The sequence below is a fragment of the Diaporthe batatas genome, assembly GCF_019321695.1.
Source record: "Diaporthe batatas strain CRI 302-4 chromosome Unknown Contig00014, whole genome shotgun sequence".
In the NCBI taxonomy this organism is placed as follows: Eukaryota; Fungi; Ascomycota; class Sordariomycetes; order Diaporthales; family Diaporthaceae; genus Diaporthe; species Diaporthe batatas.
The window spans coordinates 434,230-450,214 of record NW_025408561.1 but is presented as its reverse complement, the minus strand read 5'-3'; the positions used below and the strand labels follow the sequence as shown (position 1 = coordinate 450,214).

Here is a 15,985-nt window from a genome sequence, read left to right as displayed (position 1 = left end):
CATCGGCCCAGCAGTCGAATCCGAGATCGAGTCGCAAGGTGCTGCTGCTGCTGGCGTTCTCACCTCTGGGCAGGTACGAGGGTACCATGTGTGTGGTAGACGCCTGCAGGGGTGTGCGGGGGGCGTTAGGCCTGGCTGGGCCTAGCACCACCCACCCGGAGCCAGCCTCGCCCTGGATTTTCGAGTTGGAACGAGGGCCCAAGCTCGGCCGCGCAGTGGTCTCTCCCTCTTGGGTTGCTCTGCTTCTGGCATCAGCTTTTTCCATTATCTGGGGCCCTTGTCTTGTCTTGCCCTGCGACATCAACACCAACCCTCCCGCTGCCATCAGCCAGCCGCCATCAGCCAGCCGCCCATTGACGCGGATCTTGCACCATCACGGCACCTCCGTTTCCTGTCGCATCTTGAGGCCAGGCTCCTCTGCCAGGTCAATCATGAGCGGCGACACGTACTCATCGCGCGGTAGGTTCCGCCCTGGCCTCTTCCCAAATGGATCGCGATCGCAATTGCAGGCCGACACTCTTGCTAACCCATGGATCGAAAAGACGGCGGCCGCCATGGCTCATCCAGGGACTACGGGGTAAGTACAGCGAGCTCCCTCTCTTGTCCTCGCTCGGTGGTCCGATTCTACCCTCCGCATCGCATTGCTTTGTAGCAACACCAGCCAGCCACCTGCTGCAAGAACCCCCTCCCAAGATTGCTCGCCAACTTGCTGACCATCTTCTGCTCCGCTTAGTCCTCTCGCCGCGACCGTGACGACCGACGAGATCGTGGCCACGACCGCGACCGCCGCCGCCGCTCTCGATCCCCCTACGACAGCTCCCGCCGCCGCGATGCCGGCGGGGAGGTGGATAGCTACTCGTCCAGCCGAAACCACCGCGATAGGGAGCGCGAGGATCGGTACACGGGCCGGGACCGTCGAGGGGACCGGGACTGGGACCGGGAGAGACCACCAAGACGCGAGGGCGGCGGCCGCAGGGACGACGATAGGCCTCCTCGTCGCGACCGTGACCTGTTCGACGACCGGCGCCGCGGCGGGGCCGGAGGCCGCGGCCCCGGTGGTGGACGGGACCGGGAGAGGGAACGGGAGAGGGACCGCGACCAGGACGAATTCAGGGACCAGCGACGCCGTAGTGATTCGCCGCCTCCCAAGAAGAGAGAGCCCACTCCGGATCTGACCGACATCACCCCCGTCCTGGAGCGCAAGCGGCGCCTGGTGCAGTGGGACATCAAGCCACCCGGCTACGAGAACGTCACAGCGGAGCAGGCCAAGCTGTCTGGAATGTTCCCGCTGCCCGGTGCCCCCCGGCAGCAGCAGATGGATCCTACCAAGCTCCAGGCGTTTATGAACCAGCCAGGGAACTCGGTCAGCAGCGCCACCCTGAAGCCCACCAACTCGCGTCAGGCCAAGCGCCTGGTCGTCTCCAACCTGCCTCCATCAGCGACCGAGGAGTCCATCTCCAGCTACTTCAACTTGCAGCTGAATGGCTTGAATGTCGTCGAGTCCACCGACCCCTGCGCGCTCGTCCAACTCTCTACCGACCGATCCTTTGCCCTGGTCGAGTTCAAGACCCCCGACGACGCCACTGTTGCCCTGGCCCTAGATGGGCAATCGATGGAGGCAGACGATGCGAATGGAGCGGCCAATGGCGTACCATCGGGCCTGCAGATCCGACGGCCCAAGGACTACATCGTCCCAGCTGTTGTTGATGACCCCAACTATGAGCCAGGTCGCGTTTCTAACATAGTCATCGACACTCCCAACAAGATCAGCGTGGCCAATATCCCGCCATACCTGACGACGGAGCAGGTCCTCGAGCTGCTAAGCAGCTTCGGCGAGCTCAAGGCATTCGTTTTGGTCCAGGACCGCAGCACGGAGGAGTCGCGGGTAAGTCTTTGTCTAGTAGTAGTATTGTTCATTGGCCCGGCACTGTGATTAACCAATTTCGTGACAGGGCATTGCTTTCTGTGAATACCTCGACCCAGCCGCCACCGAAGTAGCGATCAAGGCCCTCGACAACATGGAGCTCGGTGAGAACCACCTCAAGGTCCGGAAAGCTAGTATAGGAATCACCCAGGTTGCGGGCGTGGAGATGGGCGTCAACGCCATGTCCATGCTCGCCGGCACCACCTCCACCGACTCGGAGGTCACTCGCATTCTACAGCTGTTGAACATGGTCACTCCCGAGGAGTTGATGGACAACGATGACTACGAAGGTATTTCAATAATGAAAAGCGAATGGACATTGAGGAGCCCAATGGAGTTGATGCTGACAATTTTGCAGAAATTTGCGACGATGTGCGGGAGGAGTGCTCCAAATACGGGGAAATTATTGAAATCAAGGTCCCACGGCCGGTTGGCGGCAGTCGACAGTCGGCCGGAGTGGGCAAGATTTTCGTCAAATATGACACCCCGGAGTCGGCTACGAAGGCCCTCAAGGCCCTGGCTGGTAGGAAGTTCGCCGATCGGACTGTGGTCACGACCTACTTCCCCGAGGAGAACTTCGAAGTGGGTGCTTGGTAGCATGACAAAACGTGGGCACGTCGGGCGGGCGGGCGGGATAGCAACGGCTGGTAACCCAGCCAGGGATCGATCACACAAGAGCAACCGAGCAGTAGCGCAGGAAATTTCAGTAAACCCCGGGAAATCAACAAACTGATTGGCAGGAACTGGCGACGGGAGAATGCGAATTCGTCCTTTAGAAATCCAAACATGAGAAGTCTGTCAAATGACACGCTGTACAGCACTGATAGGCTACAAAATGGACGGGGTCGACGAGCATGGTCGTTGATCGGAGGCCAATAAAGCTTTAAAGCTTTTGACATCTTAGTACACTTCACAAGACGTGGTCGAGATCCCAAACAACACGAGATCAAAGACTGTCACATTGAACTTCTAGCTACAATAGTCCGCTGTGACGGTGCAGACGGCCCTTGCTGTGCACAGACGGCCCCAGGACTTGAGAAGCCACAGCACCGGGAAATAGGAGCATAGGGTTAGAAACCTGTGTGTGGGCCAAGTCAGCAAGTCGTCCTGACCAGGCATGTGGGCAAAAGAGGCGCATTGCGAGTGTGTGCTATCAGAAGTCCATTACATTCATCGGAATCCCGAAGGAAGCCTAACATAAGAGGTACCAGAATAGTAATTAAAAATTAGGTTGTTGATCATCACCTGAGCACGGCGAGAAGAAGAAGAATAAGAAAGAGACGTCCGATTTGAACTTACCAGCTTCACTGTTGTAACCAACAAGGTGTGCGTACGGCCCGTGGTTGATTGTGTTTTGCTGAGGAAGTTCGACGTGCAAGCTTGCTCAAAAGATTTGCAGATGAAGCTAACTGGCGGACCCACCCGTCCGTCGACAGCCCAACTCCTGCACCTGCAGTCCAGCGGGTGCGGCCCGACCATTTCACCGGACCCACTTCTTGGCCGGGCAGGCCCACGCAAACTTCCCTAAAATCTTCCCTGGCAGTTTGCAGCAGCCCTCCCACATACGAGCAGCACGACCAAGCCTCTTCGACGACGACGACGACCTCGACGATCAGTCCCTTCGCACCGTCCACCAACACTCCAAACCATCAATCACAATGGGTCGTCTTCACTCCAACGGAAAGGGAATTTCGGCTTCCGCCGTCCCCTACAGCCGCAGCGCTCCATCGTGGCTCAAGACCACCCCCGACCAGGTCGTCGACCAGATCTGCAAGCTGGCCAAGAAGGGTGCCACCCCCTCCCAGATCGGTGTCATCCTGCGTGACTCCCACGGAATTGCCCAGGTCAAGGTCGTCACCGGTATGTTGTGCTCTACCCGTCCATGAGGAATACATCGTGAGGTCGAGCATGTATTCAGGATTTGAGACTAACATTTACCCATCTTCGCTCAGGTAACCGCATTCTGCGCATTCTCAAGTCCAGCGGTACGCTTTGCCCAGTTTGAACGCCCCTCACCGAAAGCGAAACGGGTCTCGAATCCATCGCGTCCAACCAAAAATACTCCTCCACCCTACGCCATGCCACGTTGTGTCCTCTGCAATGCAGACGTGCCTCAGAGCTGCTGCGGACAGCACAGCTCCGGGACGCGGGTCGGCCGGACGAACACGTGAACATGAAATATAAACACATGCCTCTGCTCGGTCATGAGCTGACAGAGTGATCTAAAACAGGCCTCGCCCCCGATATTCCTGAGGACCTGTACATGTTGATCAAGAAGGTGCGCGGAACCCCCAAAAAAAAAAAAACAAACTTGGTCCGCTTAAGCCCGCATGTCGTGGAAGCTAATCAATGTGTCGCGCCTAGGCCGTTGCCGTCCGCAAGCACCTCGAGCGCAACCGCAAGGACAAGGACTCCAAGTTCCGCCTTATTCTGATCGAGTCCCGTATCCACCGTCTGGCCCGTTACTACAAGACCGTCGGTGTCCTGCCCCCTACCTGGCGCTACGAGGCTGCCACCGCTTCCACCCTCGTCGCCTAAGCGATAGCTTCTGTCTACTGCTAAAGCTCTTGCCGTCATGGAATGAAGAGGAAGGGAGTTGGTCGCGAAAGAAGCCACGTGAAAAGTGTGTTAATGGCTTGGAAATACTTCGGTCGTTGGCCTCTGCCATGATCAAGGCCTGGTACGGAGTTGGGGAAAGGACTGGAACCGAAACGACGGGGTCACATCCGATCGACAAATCTTGGTTTGGGGAGGATGATACCATCTCGAACCTCCCTCTTGGTAGAGGGTAGATGAACAAAATCATAACACCCCTGCACTACCAACCCGTACACTACTACTGATGAAAGATGGAGATTACCATGCCAAACCTCGAAAGACTTGAATTTGTAATGATTTGTATGTCCTTAGGGACAGGGGCACGTTGTTACAGTTCATAGCTGTACGCCGGCCCGAGATGCCTCATTCCATACGACGGTTGCACAATCGACTAGCCGGCTTACTGGTAGATCGACTGCCTCACAAGACGAGTGGGCTAACCGACTGGCCTCACCACAGACTAAACACCTGTCGCACGCCGGAACCGTTCGTCTAGGCAAAACCCGCGCCCCGAAAAGCCTGGCATGTGTCGATAATCGCAACCTTCTTTTACCACTCTTTTCCCATCCTTCTGGGCCCATTGCTATTGCACCGTGGAATGCAAGTCCTGGTCATTTAACCCTGTCGTCGCACTACATGCAAATGAAGTCGTAGCTATGACTGGCTGCCGACAAGCAGGAGGTCAGAATTTGGCCGAATGGATGAGACGAATCGGATGTGTATGAGGCAGCCTACCCAAAGCTATAATCAACCTAGCTCAAAGACCATGATACCCTTTGGGTGCCAGAGAAAGAAGCAGCCTTCGAAACTGGCGTAAAGATACGACTGATGATGGCAGTCTCGCAAAACGATGGCATGAGTCGACCTCGTTTGTCGCGTCACTGATCAGTGATGGAAGTATCGGCGCCGTTCTCTTTGATCTTCTCCTTGTCACCCTCGGCGCCAGAAGGGGCAGTACTGGCACGCTCAAGGTCGGCGCTGCGCTGGAGCAGGAACTCGCCCAGGACTCGGAGGGGGTCGGCGGGTCTGCAGTGACAATCAGACAAACAAGCTTCTAGGCGCTAGCAATGGTGACAGGTAGGATCTCCCTTACTGGTCTTTCGCAACGATCTTCATGCCCTCCATGACGTGGTAGGTGACCCTGCTGTTGAGGTACTGGCGGGTCGGGGCGCCGTGCGCGGCCGGCTCGGTGGGCATGGTGACTCTATCAGCAGTGCGGTCGGCCGGCGCGGCAGAGGCGGCGCGCGACGAGTTGTTCTCCAGGCGCGCAGGCACACTCTCCTTGGAGCCGGTAGGCGTGGCGGTGCGGTTTGGGGTGGGTGGGTTCGTGGACGAGGAAGCGGTAGTGGTCGGCGCGTTGTTGCTGCCGGCAAGCTGGGCGAGAAAGTCAGCAGGAGCGCTCAAGTGGACGAGGCCAGCATTTTGAGGGCTTCGGTAGGAGCCCATGGCAGAGGTCCCCTTGTGATGGTTTCTCAAAGTGGGTTTGCAGGCAGCCATTGTGGATGTTGCTTGCTGTCCTACTTCTGGAGAGGTGGGAAGGGTGGTTGGTGTCTTGTGTACAGGAACGAGACGAGATGGAGTAAGACCGGACCATGGATCTGGGTGATTGCCATGGTGAATGTGGTGGTGAATGTGTGGTCATTTGCCGGTGGTGAGGGAGGGCCCTTGGGGTGATCAGAGCAATCATGGCACTGATAGAAAATGGCTTCACTCACAACCGGTTCTGCCCCAGCCCCAGCCTTAGCAGCCTTGACTCCCGAGCCCTCAAGCCCTGCCATTGTGACGTCCTGGCCATTGTTCTTTTTGGCCCCTCCATTGTCTGTCGTGGCAGCTGCGGGCGCAGCGCCGTCGGTTTCTACGAGGCTTGGTGCATTCTCGACAGGAGGGTCCAAGACGGGGGTTGGTTCTGACATTTGCAATGGATTCAAAGACCCTGTGAATGTAATGGCTTGTAGGGGATTGATTGTACTGGCATTGGAGTCACCAAAGAAACAAGAAAGAAAGAAACAAAAGGGAGAGCGAGCGGCCTGTGATCTTCTTTCGATGAGCCACAACAAGAGTGTCCTCAGTGCTTTGCATGCAGTGTGAGGTGAGACGGGCGAGCTCTGAATTGGATTTTGGAGCTCGGGCCTGGACCGCCTGGTACAGACAGGCTCGGCCCCGCCCTCCAAGCTGTTGTGGCAGGCAGGGGTCCTAATGAGAAGCGACCCACGGCCGGCAAGGCTCGACGCGCCTAGAACGCGTTCTACCGAATGACATCAATCGCGCTCCCGCTTGTCTGCCTTTGTCAGCTCGGCCTGCCTGCCTGACACTGCAATCAGAACGAAGCAGGTTAGGTTATTTTGGTCTCATGGCTCCTCTTTTGATTCACCACTCCCATGTTGCCACGCAATGGATGCCTTCGTGCGCAGGGGAGCAGCCTCGTCCACGTCTCGAGCACCACTGGCTGACATCTCAAACTCCGGGGACATGCCTGGGCGCCCTTCAAAAAGGATGAAACTTGAGGTCCCCAGACTTGGCCGCAGCGACTCTGACGAACCTGACGAACCTGGGCAGTCATCCCACGCCTCAAAATCTCGTCCTGTCAACAAGCCAGTCAAGGAGGCACCTCCGCTGCACACAAGGGATGTCATACCTGATTCTGAGGACGAGGACGAGGACGAGGACGAGGTAGATCGGGATACTTCATCCCACCACCACCATGGAACTGCCCTTGAGAACGCCCTCCCCCAGATAAAGGCCGATGCAGACGCAATCGAGGAGTATGAGGCCATGAGAGCCTCCCAAATCAGTGCTGAGGACACTGTAGAGGCCCGGCCCGAGTCTGCTGTCGACCGGAGAAAATGGATCAGGGGCAAGAGCTCCATATACGTCGATGCCTTCAACCTCGCTCTGGATACGGTGCTCGAGGACGAGGCCCATTTGTTCGACGAAAAGGAGATGGCTGTTTTTGACCAGTGGCGCGATCTGGACTATGAGGCCCAGTACCTATACGTCCGTCTGTTTCTGCGCAAAGTTGCTGCATGGCATCGACGTGATAAGCTTGGCTACCACAGCGACATTTCAGATCCCGATGCCGCCATCGCGACGCTGCAGCGGTATCGCACTCTGCCGAATGGTGAAGAGGGCACTTGCACAACTCCTGATGCCACAGACCGTCATGACGGCGAGGCCGCCGGCATTGCCCTGCAGGACTGGTCCCTCGGCGACAGCTTCACCTTTGCTGACTCTTCCGACGAACATATCACTTCTGTTGACGAAGCTGCTGCCCTGCTTAGTTTGGATGAGCTGAAGGGTCTAGCAAAGGAGGCCAAGGTCCAAGGCAAAAACAAGAGTGACATCTTGAAGAAATTGTTGCGGATGAGCTCGCAGCAAAGCAGCCTGTTGGCGGTGGGGCTACGTCGGGAGAGCACAACTGGCTCGACGGACTCGGCTGGCCTTGAGACTGGCAGCGAAACTCCAGACCCGGGCCCAAAACAGGAGTCAAATCGGAATCGACATTTCCTGGCCAAGATATCGGCCATTACAGGCCCGTGTGTCAGGATATCGCCCTCGGTTTTCAAACTTTTTGAACGGGTACATCTTGTCTTCTATCGGTCGACAGAGTGGACGGAGAAGTCTCTAACAACCATCATCCTGGCCAAGATTTCGAGGCGAAACTTTCCACAATACATTGTCGACCGGACTTCCAACATTTTCCCGGACCGCCACAGTCTATTGGAGTTTGAGCAGGCCATGCGATTGGAATTCGAGGTCGATCGCATCCTCGAATTCAACGGACCTCCTGGTGAGGATGGCCACCGGCGCGTGCTCGAGATATTTGATAGCATCGCTGCTCGCTGGCGAGGACTTGTAAAGGACGAAGAACGGAAGGAGAATCAAGTTTATGAGTTCGGCGAAGGCGCATACCTTCGCCGACTCAATGCCGCACATGCATACACCAGAATCGCACACAAAACGGCTTACGTCTATGGCCGGCTGCACGAGTATTTAGAAGAACACGCGCTTCTCACCGAGCTCCTCGACCAGCACTTCTTCCAGATGGCCCGCCGTGGATCGTGGTACCAGCGCAAAGCACTACTCGAAGAACACTACATGTGGGAAGAAAAGCCTGCCCCCCACATCGCCGACCAAGAACAGCAGAAGAAACACTGGCGTAACATAGCTATCGCTACCTGCGAGGCTGCCCTAGAGGACCGCGACTGCCATCTCATCTACCATTTTGATCTACAGAAGCGCCTGATAAAACTGGAAAAGCGCAACCGCATCCCCAAACGCCTTCAGCATGACTTTGGACACGTCCGCCTGCACAACCCGGAAGAACACAACGTCCCAGGGACACAGATCAAGCGACACGACCCTACAGCTGGTAAGCGTGGTGGAAACAGCACCAAGACAGTATGGGTGGACGAAGCTGAAGGTGGGGGCGAATGCAGTGTCGAGGAGATGTGTCTGTCTCACTATCGCACCGAGGGCTGGAAGGGCTACCATTCTGAGGGTGGTATTTTGAGGACTTTGTTCGCGTATCTGTTCTACGATATCCTGTTTCTCTACATACCCAACGTGTTCCAGACAGCGTACCAGACGTGCCCGCTGGACCTGCATACTGACGCCTTCTACCCAACTCGAGCATCCGAAATCAACCATCGCCTCGCAGAGATCTCAAACGGTGGCGCCCCGCGCATAATCCGGCAGGTTGACAGCCAACACCGCGAGAGGAGAACGTGCGTCGTGGGGCTGAATTGGGACTACCAGCTGGAGGACCTGGTTGAACTAGCGGGCTGCTTTCGAGGTGAGGCGCTTGCTGCCGTGAGCAAGGTGATGGCGCAAGAGTACCGGCAAAGGGGCGGCGGGGTCCCTGATCTCGTGCTCTGGAGAACGGAGCCAAAACGCGAATGCATGTTTGCCGAGGTCAAGAGCGCCAATGACCGGTTGAGCGACACCCAGCGGTTGTGGATTCATGTTCTAACAGGAGCTGGGGTAAGGGTCGCCTTGGTGAATGCTGTTGCAGGAGATATAAAGGAGGCGGATTGAATCACAATTTGAAGGATGCCAGGGAGGTGTCATACAATGCCTTCGACAGGTGGCATGTGGCCAGCAGAAGGAGCCGCTCTTAATCCGAGATGAACACAACATGTATCCATGACCAAGCCTGCATCCAGTCCGAAGCTCAGCGTGATCTTGTTAGCTTTGGAGTAATATTGCGCTTTTTGCTTCTTTCCCCTCGGTGGTGGGCTATCATTTGGGGGCCGCTTAATTCGCGTTCCTTGACCGTGGCGGCATCAACTTGGGCTTCTCCAGAAGCTTGTCGCACGGAGGCGAACCGCCACATCAGATGAAACGAGCCGGTGAAACATCATGGCTCAACACCAGCACCCCAAGTACATCTCAGCAACTTCCTGGATTGCATACCAACAGATGAAAAAGACAAATATACTTCTCCCTTATTCTCAATCCGGGTCGAATCCGTCGAGAGTAAACTTCAGCGCCGTTGGTACTCGCTCCGTTGTGCTTTTCAGCTAGCAGACGTTACGATGACAGGAGCCCGCAGCGTCCTGTTGCTTTCGCTATTGGCTGTGTCAGCAATAGGAAAGGACACCCGGCTCTCAACACAGCACCAAATTAACATCGATTACTGCGCTGTCAGCCCCCTTCTGTCGGCCCAAGTCTCCTTACATGACACGGAATGGCAATGCTCTCCCAGCAGACAAAACAACGTAACGGCGCAGCATTCCTCCAAGGCTGAGGTGCCTCAAGATGAAGTGGACACCTCGGGCGGGTGGACAGGCCCGCATGCCTGCGCTGGAGCCTATTGCGTCTACGCACATCCAAGGTTCGCCGCAGGCCGTGGTATCGCGCTGATCACCACCCCGGAGTCCGCCCAGGTGCTCGCCAACCTGCCCGTGTTCTCTGAGCTGGCAGCCGCAGCCTCGGCCATTCCCTTCATCAAATCTGCAAACATCAACGCCCGCAGCCCAGCAACAGAGGTGCGCAATATCCCGGGCAAGGGCAGGGGCCTGGCGGCGTCACATCCCATGCACCGCGGGGCCCAGGTAATGTCGTACACGCCCGCGTTGGTCCTCCACCGCAACCTCGTCGACGACCTGGGCCGTGCAGACCAGCTGCGGCTCCTCCGCGATGCGGTGGGCCGTCTCCCCGGGGCGACGACGCGGGCCGCGTTCTGGAAGCAGCTAGGGCAGACGCATGCGGAGGGCGACGACGACATCCTCGACATCGTCATGAACAACTCGTTCAACCTGCCACTCCTGCCGGGGACGGGGCTGGGCCCGTTCATCGGCAACTTTCCCGAGGTCTCAATGTACAACCATGACTGCCGGCCCAACGTCGCGTTCCACCTCGACCACGGTATCATCCACCGCACGACAGTGGCCGCCGCCGCCGGCGTACCCTCCGGCGAGGAGCTCAGCATCTCGTACGTGGACGGCTTCCGCGTGCGGGCTGTGAGGCAGGGGCGTACGATGCGCAACTGGGGTTTCGGGTGCGCCTGTGCCCAGTGCAGCCTCCCCGAGGCCCTGGCAAATGCCAGTGACCACCGGCTGTGGCGGCTGTACGAGGTGGAGAACTCGCTGCTTCTGAGTCCCGGTGAGCCGGTGAGCACGAAGGAGGGCGGCGGATGGAGGAAGGCCGGACGAGACAAGGCCGCATATGAGACCCGCACCTTGGACGCGGTGGCGCTGTTGCTTTCCATTTACGAGCAGGAAAGGCTTCTCGAGCCAAACGGGTCTTCGGCGTACCGGCTAGCAGCGCTGAATTACAATGCGTTCCGGAGGCCCGAGGGCGCGGTCAAATATGCATTGCTGGCGTTGGAGCAGTTCGTTGTGGAGGAGGGTGCGAATTCCGCTGGTGTGAGGGAGATGGTAGCTCTCCTGGATGATCCCGAGGCGCACTGGAGCTGGGGCAAAAGATTATAGTGAACATGGATACCTACATAGGTCTAATCGTGCGACGAGGACAGTCTTGGTCATACCTCGTGCTTCCTGAGTTGACAGGATAGACAAGCTTACAACAGAGATAAAAAGAAAAGCCGACATGTTGAGCTGTATATCCACTCCTTTGATCGACATCATACAATTTTTTCTATCCACCCGATGATCACGCTGCAATATATAGAAGAGGCCCTTGGCAGACGTTTTGACTGTTGTGTGATACAAGGGGTATAGCAAAATTCCGAGATGTGCTGCCACGGGAACCTGGCTCAAGTGGAATACCAAATTGTTAACAACCACAACTCATCAAAAGGTGCTGTTCCAAGCAGAAAAACTTAGACGCGAGGTGAGGGGCGCGAGGTAGTCCATTCGCACGGTACTGATGTCACCGCCAATAAAACCATCCTGCCCAGGCCGCCGCCACGGCCATTGCAAAAGGGAGGGTGTTTCGCGCCGCCTGAAGCGCCATCGCCCTCTTGATTGCCTCATCGCCCTGGCGGTGAGAGTCGCGGTCGTTGACGCGCGGAAACTGCTTCCCTTGGGGTACCTCCTTGTCAAGGAACCGGCAGAGCGGCTCCCAACCATCCCGACCAACTCGATACACGAGGAGCCTCTCGGGCACGACGTGAGCCTTGACCGCTTCCGAATGCTGACGGAAGACGTCAGGCGCGCGGAGGTGTAGCTCCTCTAGAGTGCGCGCGCCGCCAAAGAAGCCGCTGACGGTCTTCTGCATCGCAAACCCGGCGCGGTTTCCGACAATTGCGCCGACGCCCTTGAGAAAGAGGTCAACCCAGGGCCCGAAGAGCGGCCGCAGAACCTCGGCATCGAAGCTGGGGAACCAGGCGTCGAAGTCACGCTCGGTGAGGATGATCTTCGCGTCGGGATACGCGTCGGCGAGCTGCAGCGCCCAGAAGCATGAGAGGTCGGTCACAGCGTCGTATACGCCAAATAGCTCATCCCATTCACGGCGAGTGAATGGTTGCGGCGGCGGGTGTTCGCGTGGTGTTGACCTCGGGCCAGGTCGCCGTGGCGGCTCTCTCAAAGAAGGCCCAGTGCGACGATTTGGTTCTGGAGTCGAGGCCGTGGAAGACGTGCTTGAAGCCAAGCTCCGAGAGGGCTGCCGCAAGACTGCTGGTTCCTGTGCGCAGCATCCCTACGCAGAGGACCTTGGGCGGCCCAGCGTCGCGGGCTTTGTCTTCGAGCGTGGCCATACTAGCGACCTGTATATGGGAGCACGCCTTTCCCAAGCTTACGACAGACGGGGAACAAAGCACTTCAAATACTTTAGTCTGTCATCAGGTTCCCAGCAAGTGAAGCTGGCTGGCTGGCGCCAACTCTCGTCCAAGTCGACCTCGAAATATGTGGCTGGCTTGCCAACCTGCGTCAGCACTAGGCATCGAGGCCAGTGGCAGGTTGGTTAGTACTCCGTACATACCAACGAAAGCCAAGGCCGACCAACATGAAGGAAGGCCCCTGAAGAAAGAGTTGCCCCATTCTAAGACCTAGCGAATGCCAAGCCCGCCGGTTCGACTGTTGACGTTGCGTCGCTATTCCTGATGCCACAATTCATCTCCTCTGGCCGGGTTCAGCGAACTTGTGGCACGTGGCTTCTGATAAGAAGCTCTCGATATTTCTCCAGGCTTTGGCCTATGATGTTTATAAACGGCCACTGGGCGTTGCTCTTGAAGAAATGGGCCCAGATCTTGAGGACACCCAGGCTAAGCGAGGCAGATCCTTGGTCTTTTTGGAGATCAGTCTCGTCTGCAAAATCGACGACGTCGTACGCCTCTTCCACAATACACCGAACCCAATGAAGAATCCTGTCCTCGCTATCTGTTGTCTCCCGGTCAGATCGCTGAATTTCAAATGGGAATAACTAGATCATTCAGTCACATACCACTCAACGGTGTCGTGACGGCTGACATGGCGATTGACGAGAGCCACTTGCTGAGGAGCACGGCACACTCCAAGCCCGAAAGGGAGTGCCGCACACTCCAAAAGAATGCCTGGCTGCGAGCCACGCGGTCCACACCTAGCCTGACAGGAACACTCAACATGTGAGCCGCGTACAGAAGCGCGGTAACGACGCCGCCACCACGTTCCACTGGTGGTGACCGGCTGATGGCCTTGGCAATGAGATCAGGGTCCCGCGATTCGAGCAGTCGGTATGGTCCAAGGTGAAGATAAATGCGGGCATAGGCGAGACCAAGCAGCGAGCTTGACGTGAAGGGGATTGGCCCGTTCTCGTTATTTGGGTCGAGGCTTGATTCCGGTGCTAGTTTTGATGTTAGTCCTGAAAGGGGTCCTAAAATACTGCGTTCTAGGGCGTGTTCGCAACGCATGGGGCGGGGATCCGTGAAAGAGAGAAACGTGATGCTCACCCTGTTGCCAACCAGCGGTCCAAGAACGGAGGCCACGCCTGGGTTTAGATGGTCAGTACTGCAAGTAACAGTGCCCTCGTGCAGTACAAATACTCACTCGAGCTTATCAACCTCTTCGCTTGGAAGGGAGGCTGAGTGGTCTATAACGGGCAGCGAGAGGTCACGGACAATATAGATCCTCTGTAGCAGTCCATGCAGGAGCAGATAGTTCCCGAGTGGGGTCGGAATCGGGTCGAGGACCGCCGTACCGTCGGTGTTCCGTAGCAGCAGAGACAATGCATCTTGGAAGAAGAGCTGTTGTTTCCCTATTTGGCGCCGGGCCTCCTGCCACTGGCAGGCAGTCTGAGCCTTCCATTCTCCCGTCGAGCAGGGTAGTCTAAGGCCTACCTCGTGGCTGCGCAGCGTGGGGTACAGATTGTATGCGATGCTGTGGGTGTGCATGAACGAGAAGGCGATCAGCTTAGCCCGTCGCACCGACTCTTGCTCCACCCAAGCGTGCCAGGCGGCCTGCGGCGTGGGCTGCTCCGCGGAAATGTGCGGGAGGTCATCCTCGTGAAGACCTATCTCACGGAGGACCTGTGCCAGCAGAGCCTGGAGGGCAAAAGCCTCCTGTACGAGATGGGCGCTGGGCTCCCAGGTGGCATAGCCCATCAGGGCTATCAGGGCACGGACAGTCTCTATGGGTTCCCAAGGACCCCATTCCCTCTCTTGGACGGGCCTTGACTCGCCATTCTGCGGAGAAAGGGTGTGAAGATTGAGAAAAGCAGCAGTCTTGGGGCCGAATCTGTCGGACACCCGTGCAAGTCTCCGCATAAGTATGGCCCTGCCAGCGTGAAATAACTTTTCGGACATGCGATGCTCAAAGCAGTACTGCGCCCCGATCGCTGCCAGTCCGAGCACCAGCTCGATCGAGTGCTCAGATATCCGCCACGTCGGTGTGTGGATAAAGGGCATGTGCGAGTGGAAGCCAGAGAAGAAGGAGGTCATATATCGACTGAGGGCATGGCGGGAAGGGAGCTTGAAGCTTGGATCGAGAAGGTCGCGAAACGTCTCAATCGAAGCGTTGAGGTGAAGACGCTGGTCCTCCAAGACGCGGTATGGTTGGGAATCGGTCTCAACAGGACGAGGCGCTTGTCTCGGTGTTAGCTACCTCGGCAGGGCGGGAGTGAGTTTCATTCAACCTACTTGCTTCGGGCAGGGCGTCGGATATGCGGTTGCCGGTGGGTGCTGAGGGCAGCCAAGAGCTGAAGGGCGTCCCGGGTCGAGTTCTGCTATGACGGGGCGCGGGGGTGGCAGAGCCGCCTCTCGAGTCCCTTATAGCCGGGTCAATAACCTCGTCGTCCCGGTCAGGGCGATGGAAGTAGGGGCTCCACTCTGCTGGGAGCCCGACGCCGTCGAGGAAGCTGGCAAACTCTCGGAAATGGATGTCGAAGCCAACGGCATCTTGGAAGGGCTCCACCAGGAGGCCTTGCTGGTACGGGCCGTTGTCAACTTGGAGGGGGCTGTTGGCCGAGACAGCCACGGGGTACAGGTCAGGGTGCGGTGGCGGCTCGAGCTGCTGGTGTGGCCAATGCTGCTGCTGCATGCTCATGCCCGACAGGGACACGGCGGCGGCCAGATCAGCCTCGACTGGGCCGTGGTGCTGGTCCCCCGGGTCGGGCTCCGAGAGTCCCTCCGGAGACTGGGAGACATGTTGGTGGAGGGAAATGCGCTGGTGGCGGGTCAGGAGGTCACGCCGGGCAAAGGCGGCCCCGCACCGGCCCGGGCAGACAAAGGGCTTCTCCTTGGTATCTGGCGGGTTGGCAGGTGTCGGTAAGCATCAGTGATATCAGTCATGACAGTGGCTGATGACAGTGGCAGGGGGCGAGACTGACGAGTGCGTATGTGACGCTCCAGGTGTTCGGTACGCTTGAAGGTCCGGCCGCAATGGGGGCATGACCGCGCATCGGGGCCGTGCGTGTCACGGGGATCCAGGCGCTGACGGGCCCGCCTCGTCCGCCTGGCCGGGGGCGAGGTCGGCTGCGGGCCCCTTTTACTCGTGTCCGCACCAGAGACGTTGTGGGACGGCGGCATCTTTGTCCACCTCGGGTGTGCAGATATGATATGCAATGGGGGTCCCGTGTTGGACGAGAATC

The 15,985-nt window shown here is 57.6% G+C and overlaps 6 protein-coding genes across 6 annotated transcripts; 3 read left to right on the top strand and 3 right to left on the bottom strand.

Annotated features, from left to right (window-relative positions):
- Positions 1 to 431: 431 nt before the first annotated feature.
- On the top strand, positions 432 to 2,521 carry KVR01_010976 (uncharacterized protein; the record flags this gene model as incomplete). The annotated part of the gene is made up of 5 exons (XM_044793532.1): positions 432 to 459; positions 543 to 577; positions 734 to 1,885; positions 1,953 to 2,214; positions 2,283 to 2,521. 5 exons carry the CDS (start codon positions 432 to 434, stop codon positions 2,519 to 2,521), a joined length of 1,716 nt encoding a protein of 571 aa, XP_044640123.1.
- A 1,061-nt stretch (positions 2,522 to 3,582) lies between these two features.
- KVR01_010925 (ribosomal 40S subunit protein S13) lies at positions 3,583 to 4,462 on the top strand (the record flags this gene model as incomplete). The annotated part of the gene is made up of 4 exons (XM_044786786.1): positions 3,583 to 3,784; positions 3,877 to 3,909; positions 4,156 to 4,202; positions 4,289 to 4,462. The coding sequence occupies 4 exons, from the start codon at positions 3,583 to 3,585 to the stop codon at positions 4,460 to 4,462; spliced, it is 456 nt and encodes a 151-aa protein (XP_044640072.1).
- Positions 4,463 to 5,400: 938 nt separating this feature from the next.
- Positions 5,401 to 6,435, bottom strand: KVR01_011043 (uncharacterized protein; the record flags this gene model as incomplete). The annotated part of the gene is made up of 3 exons (XM_044782437.1): positions 5,401 to 5,548; positions 5,616 to 5,896; positions 6,238 to 6,435. 3 exons carry the CDS (start codon positions 6,433 to 6,435, stop codon positions 5,401 to 5,403), a joined length of 627 nt encoding a protein of 208 aa, XP_044640190.1.
- A 478-nt stretch (positions 6,436 to 6,913) lies between these two features.
- Positions 6,914 to 11,454, top strand: KVR01_011091 (uncharacterized protein; the record flags this gene model as incomplete). Its single annotated transcript, XM_044794951.1, has 2 exons — positions 6,914 to 9,502; positions 10,138 to 11,454. The coding sequence occupies 2 exons, from the start codon at positions 6,914 to 6,916 to the stop codon at positions 11,452 to 11,454; spliced, it is 3,906 nt and encodes a 1,301-aa protein (XP_044640238.1).
- A 400-nt stretch (positions 11,455 to 11,854) lies between these two features.
- On the bottom strand, positions 11,855 to 12,680 carry KVR01_010798 (uncharacterized protein; the record flags this gene model as incomplete). Its single annotated transcript, XM_044786309.1, has 2 exons — positions 11,855 to 12,421; positions 12,480 to 12,680. 2 exons carry the CDS (start codon positions 12,678 to 12,680, stop codon positions 11,855 to 11,857), a joined length of 768 nt encoding a protein of 255 aa, XP_044639945.1.
- Positions 12,681 to 13,054: 374 nt separating this feature from the next.
- On the bottom strand, positions 13,055 to 15,923 carry KVR01_010769 (uncharacterized protein; the record flags this gene model as incomplete). The annotated part of the gene is made up of 6 exons (XM_044791055.1): positions 13,055 to 13,302; positions 13,367 to 13,744; positions 13,851 to 13,888; positions 13,948 to 14,980; positions 15,036 to 15,641; positions 15,725 to 15,923. The coding sequence occupies 6 exons, from the start codon at positions 15,921 to 15,923 to the stop codon at positions 13,055 to 13,057; spliced, it is 2,502 nt and encodes an 833-aa protein (XP_044639916.1).
- Between the last annotated feature and the right edge of the window lie 62 nt (positions 15,924 to 15,985).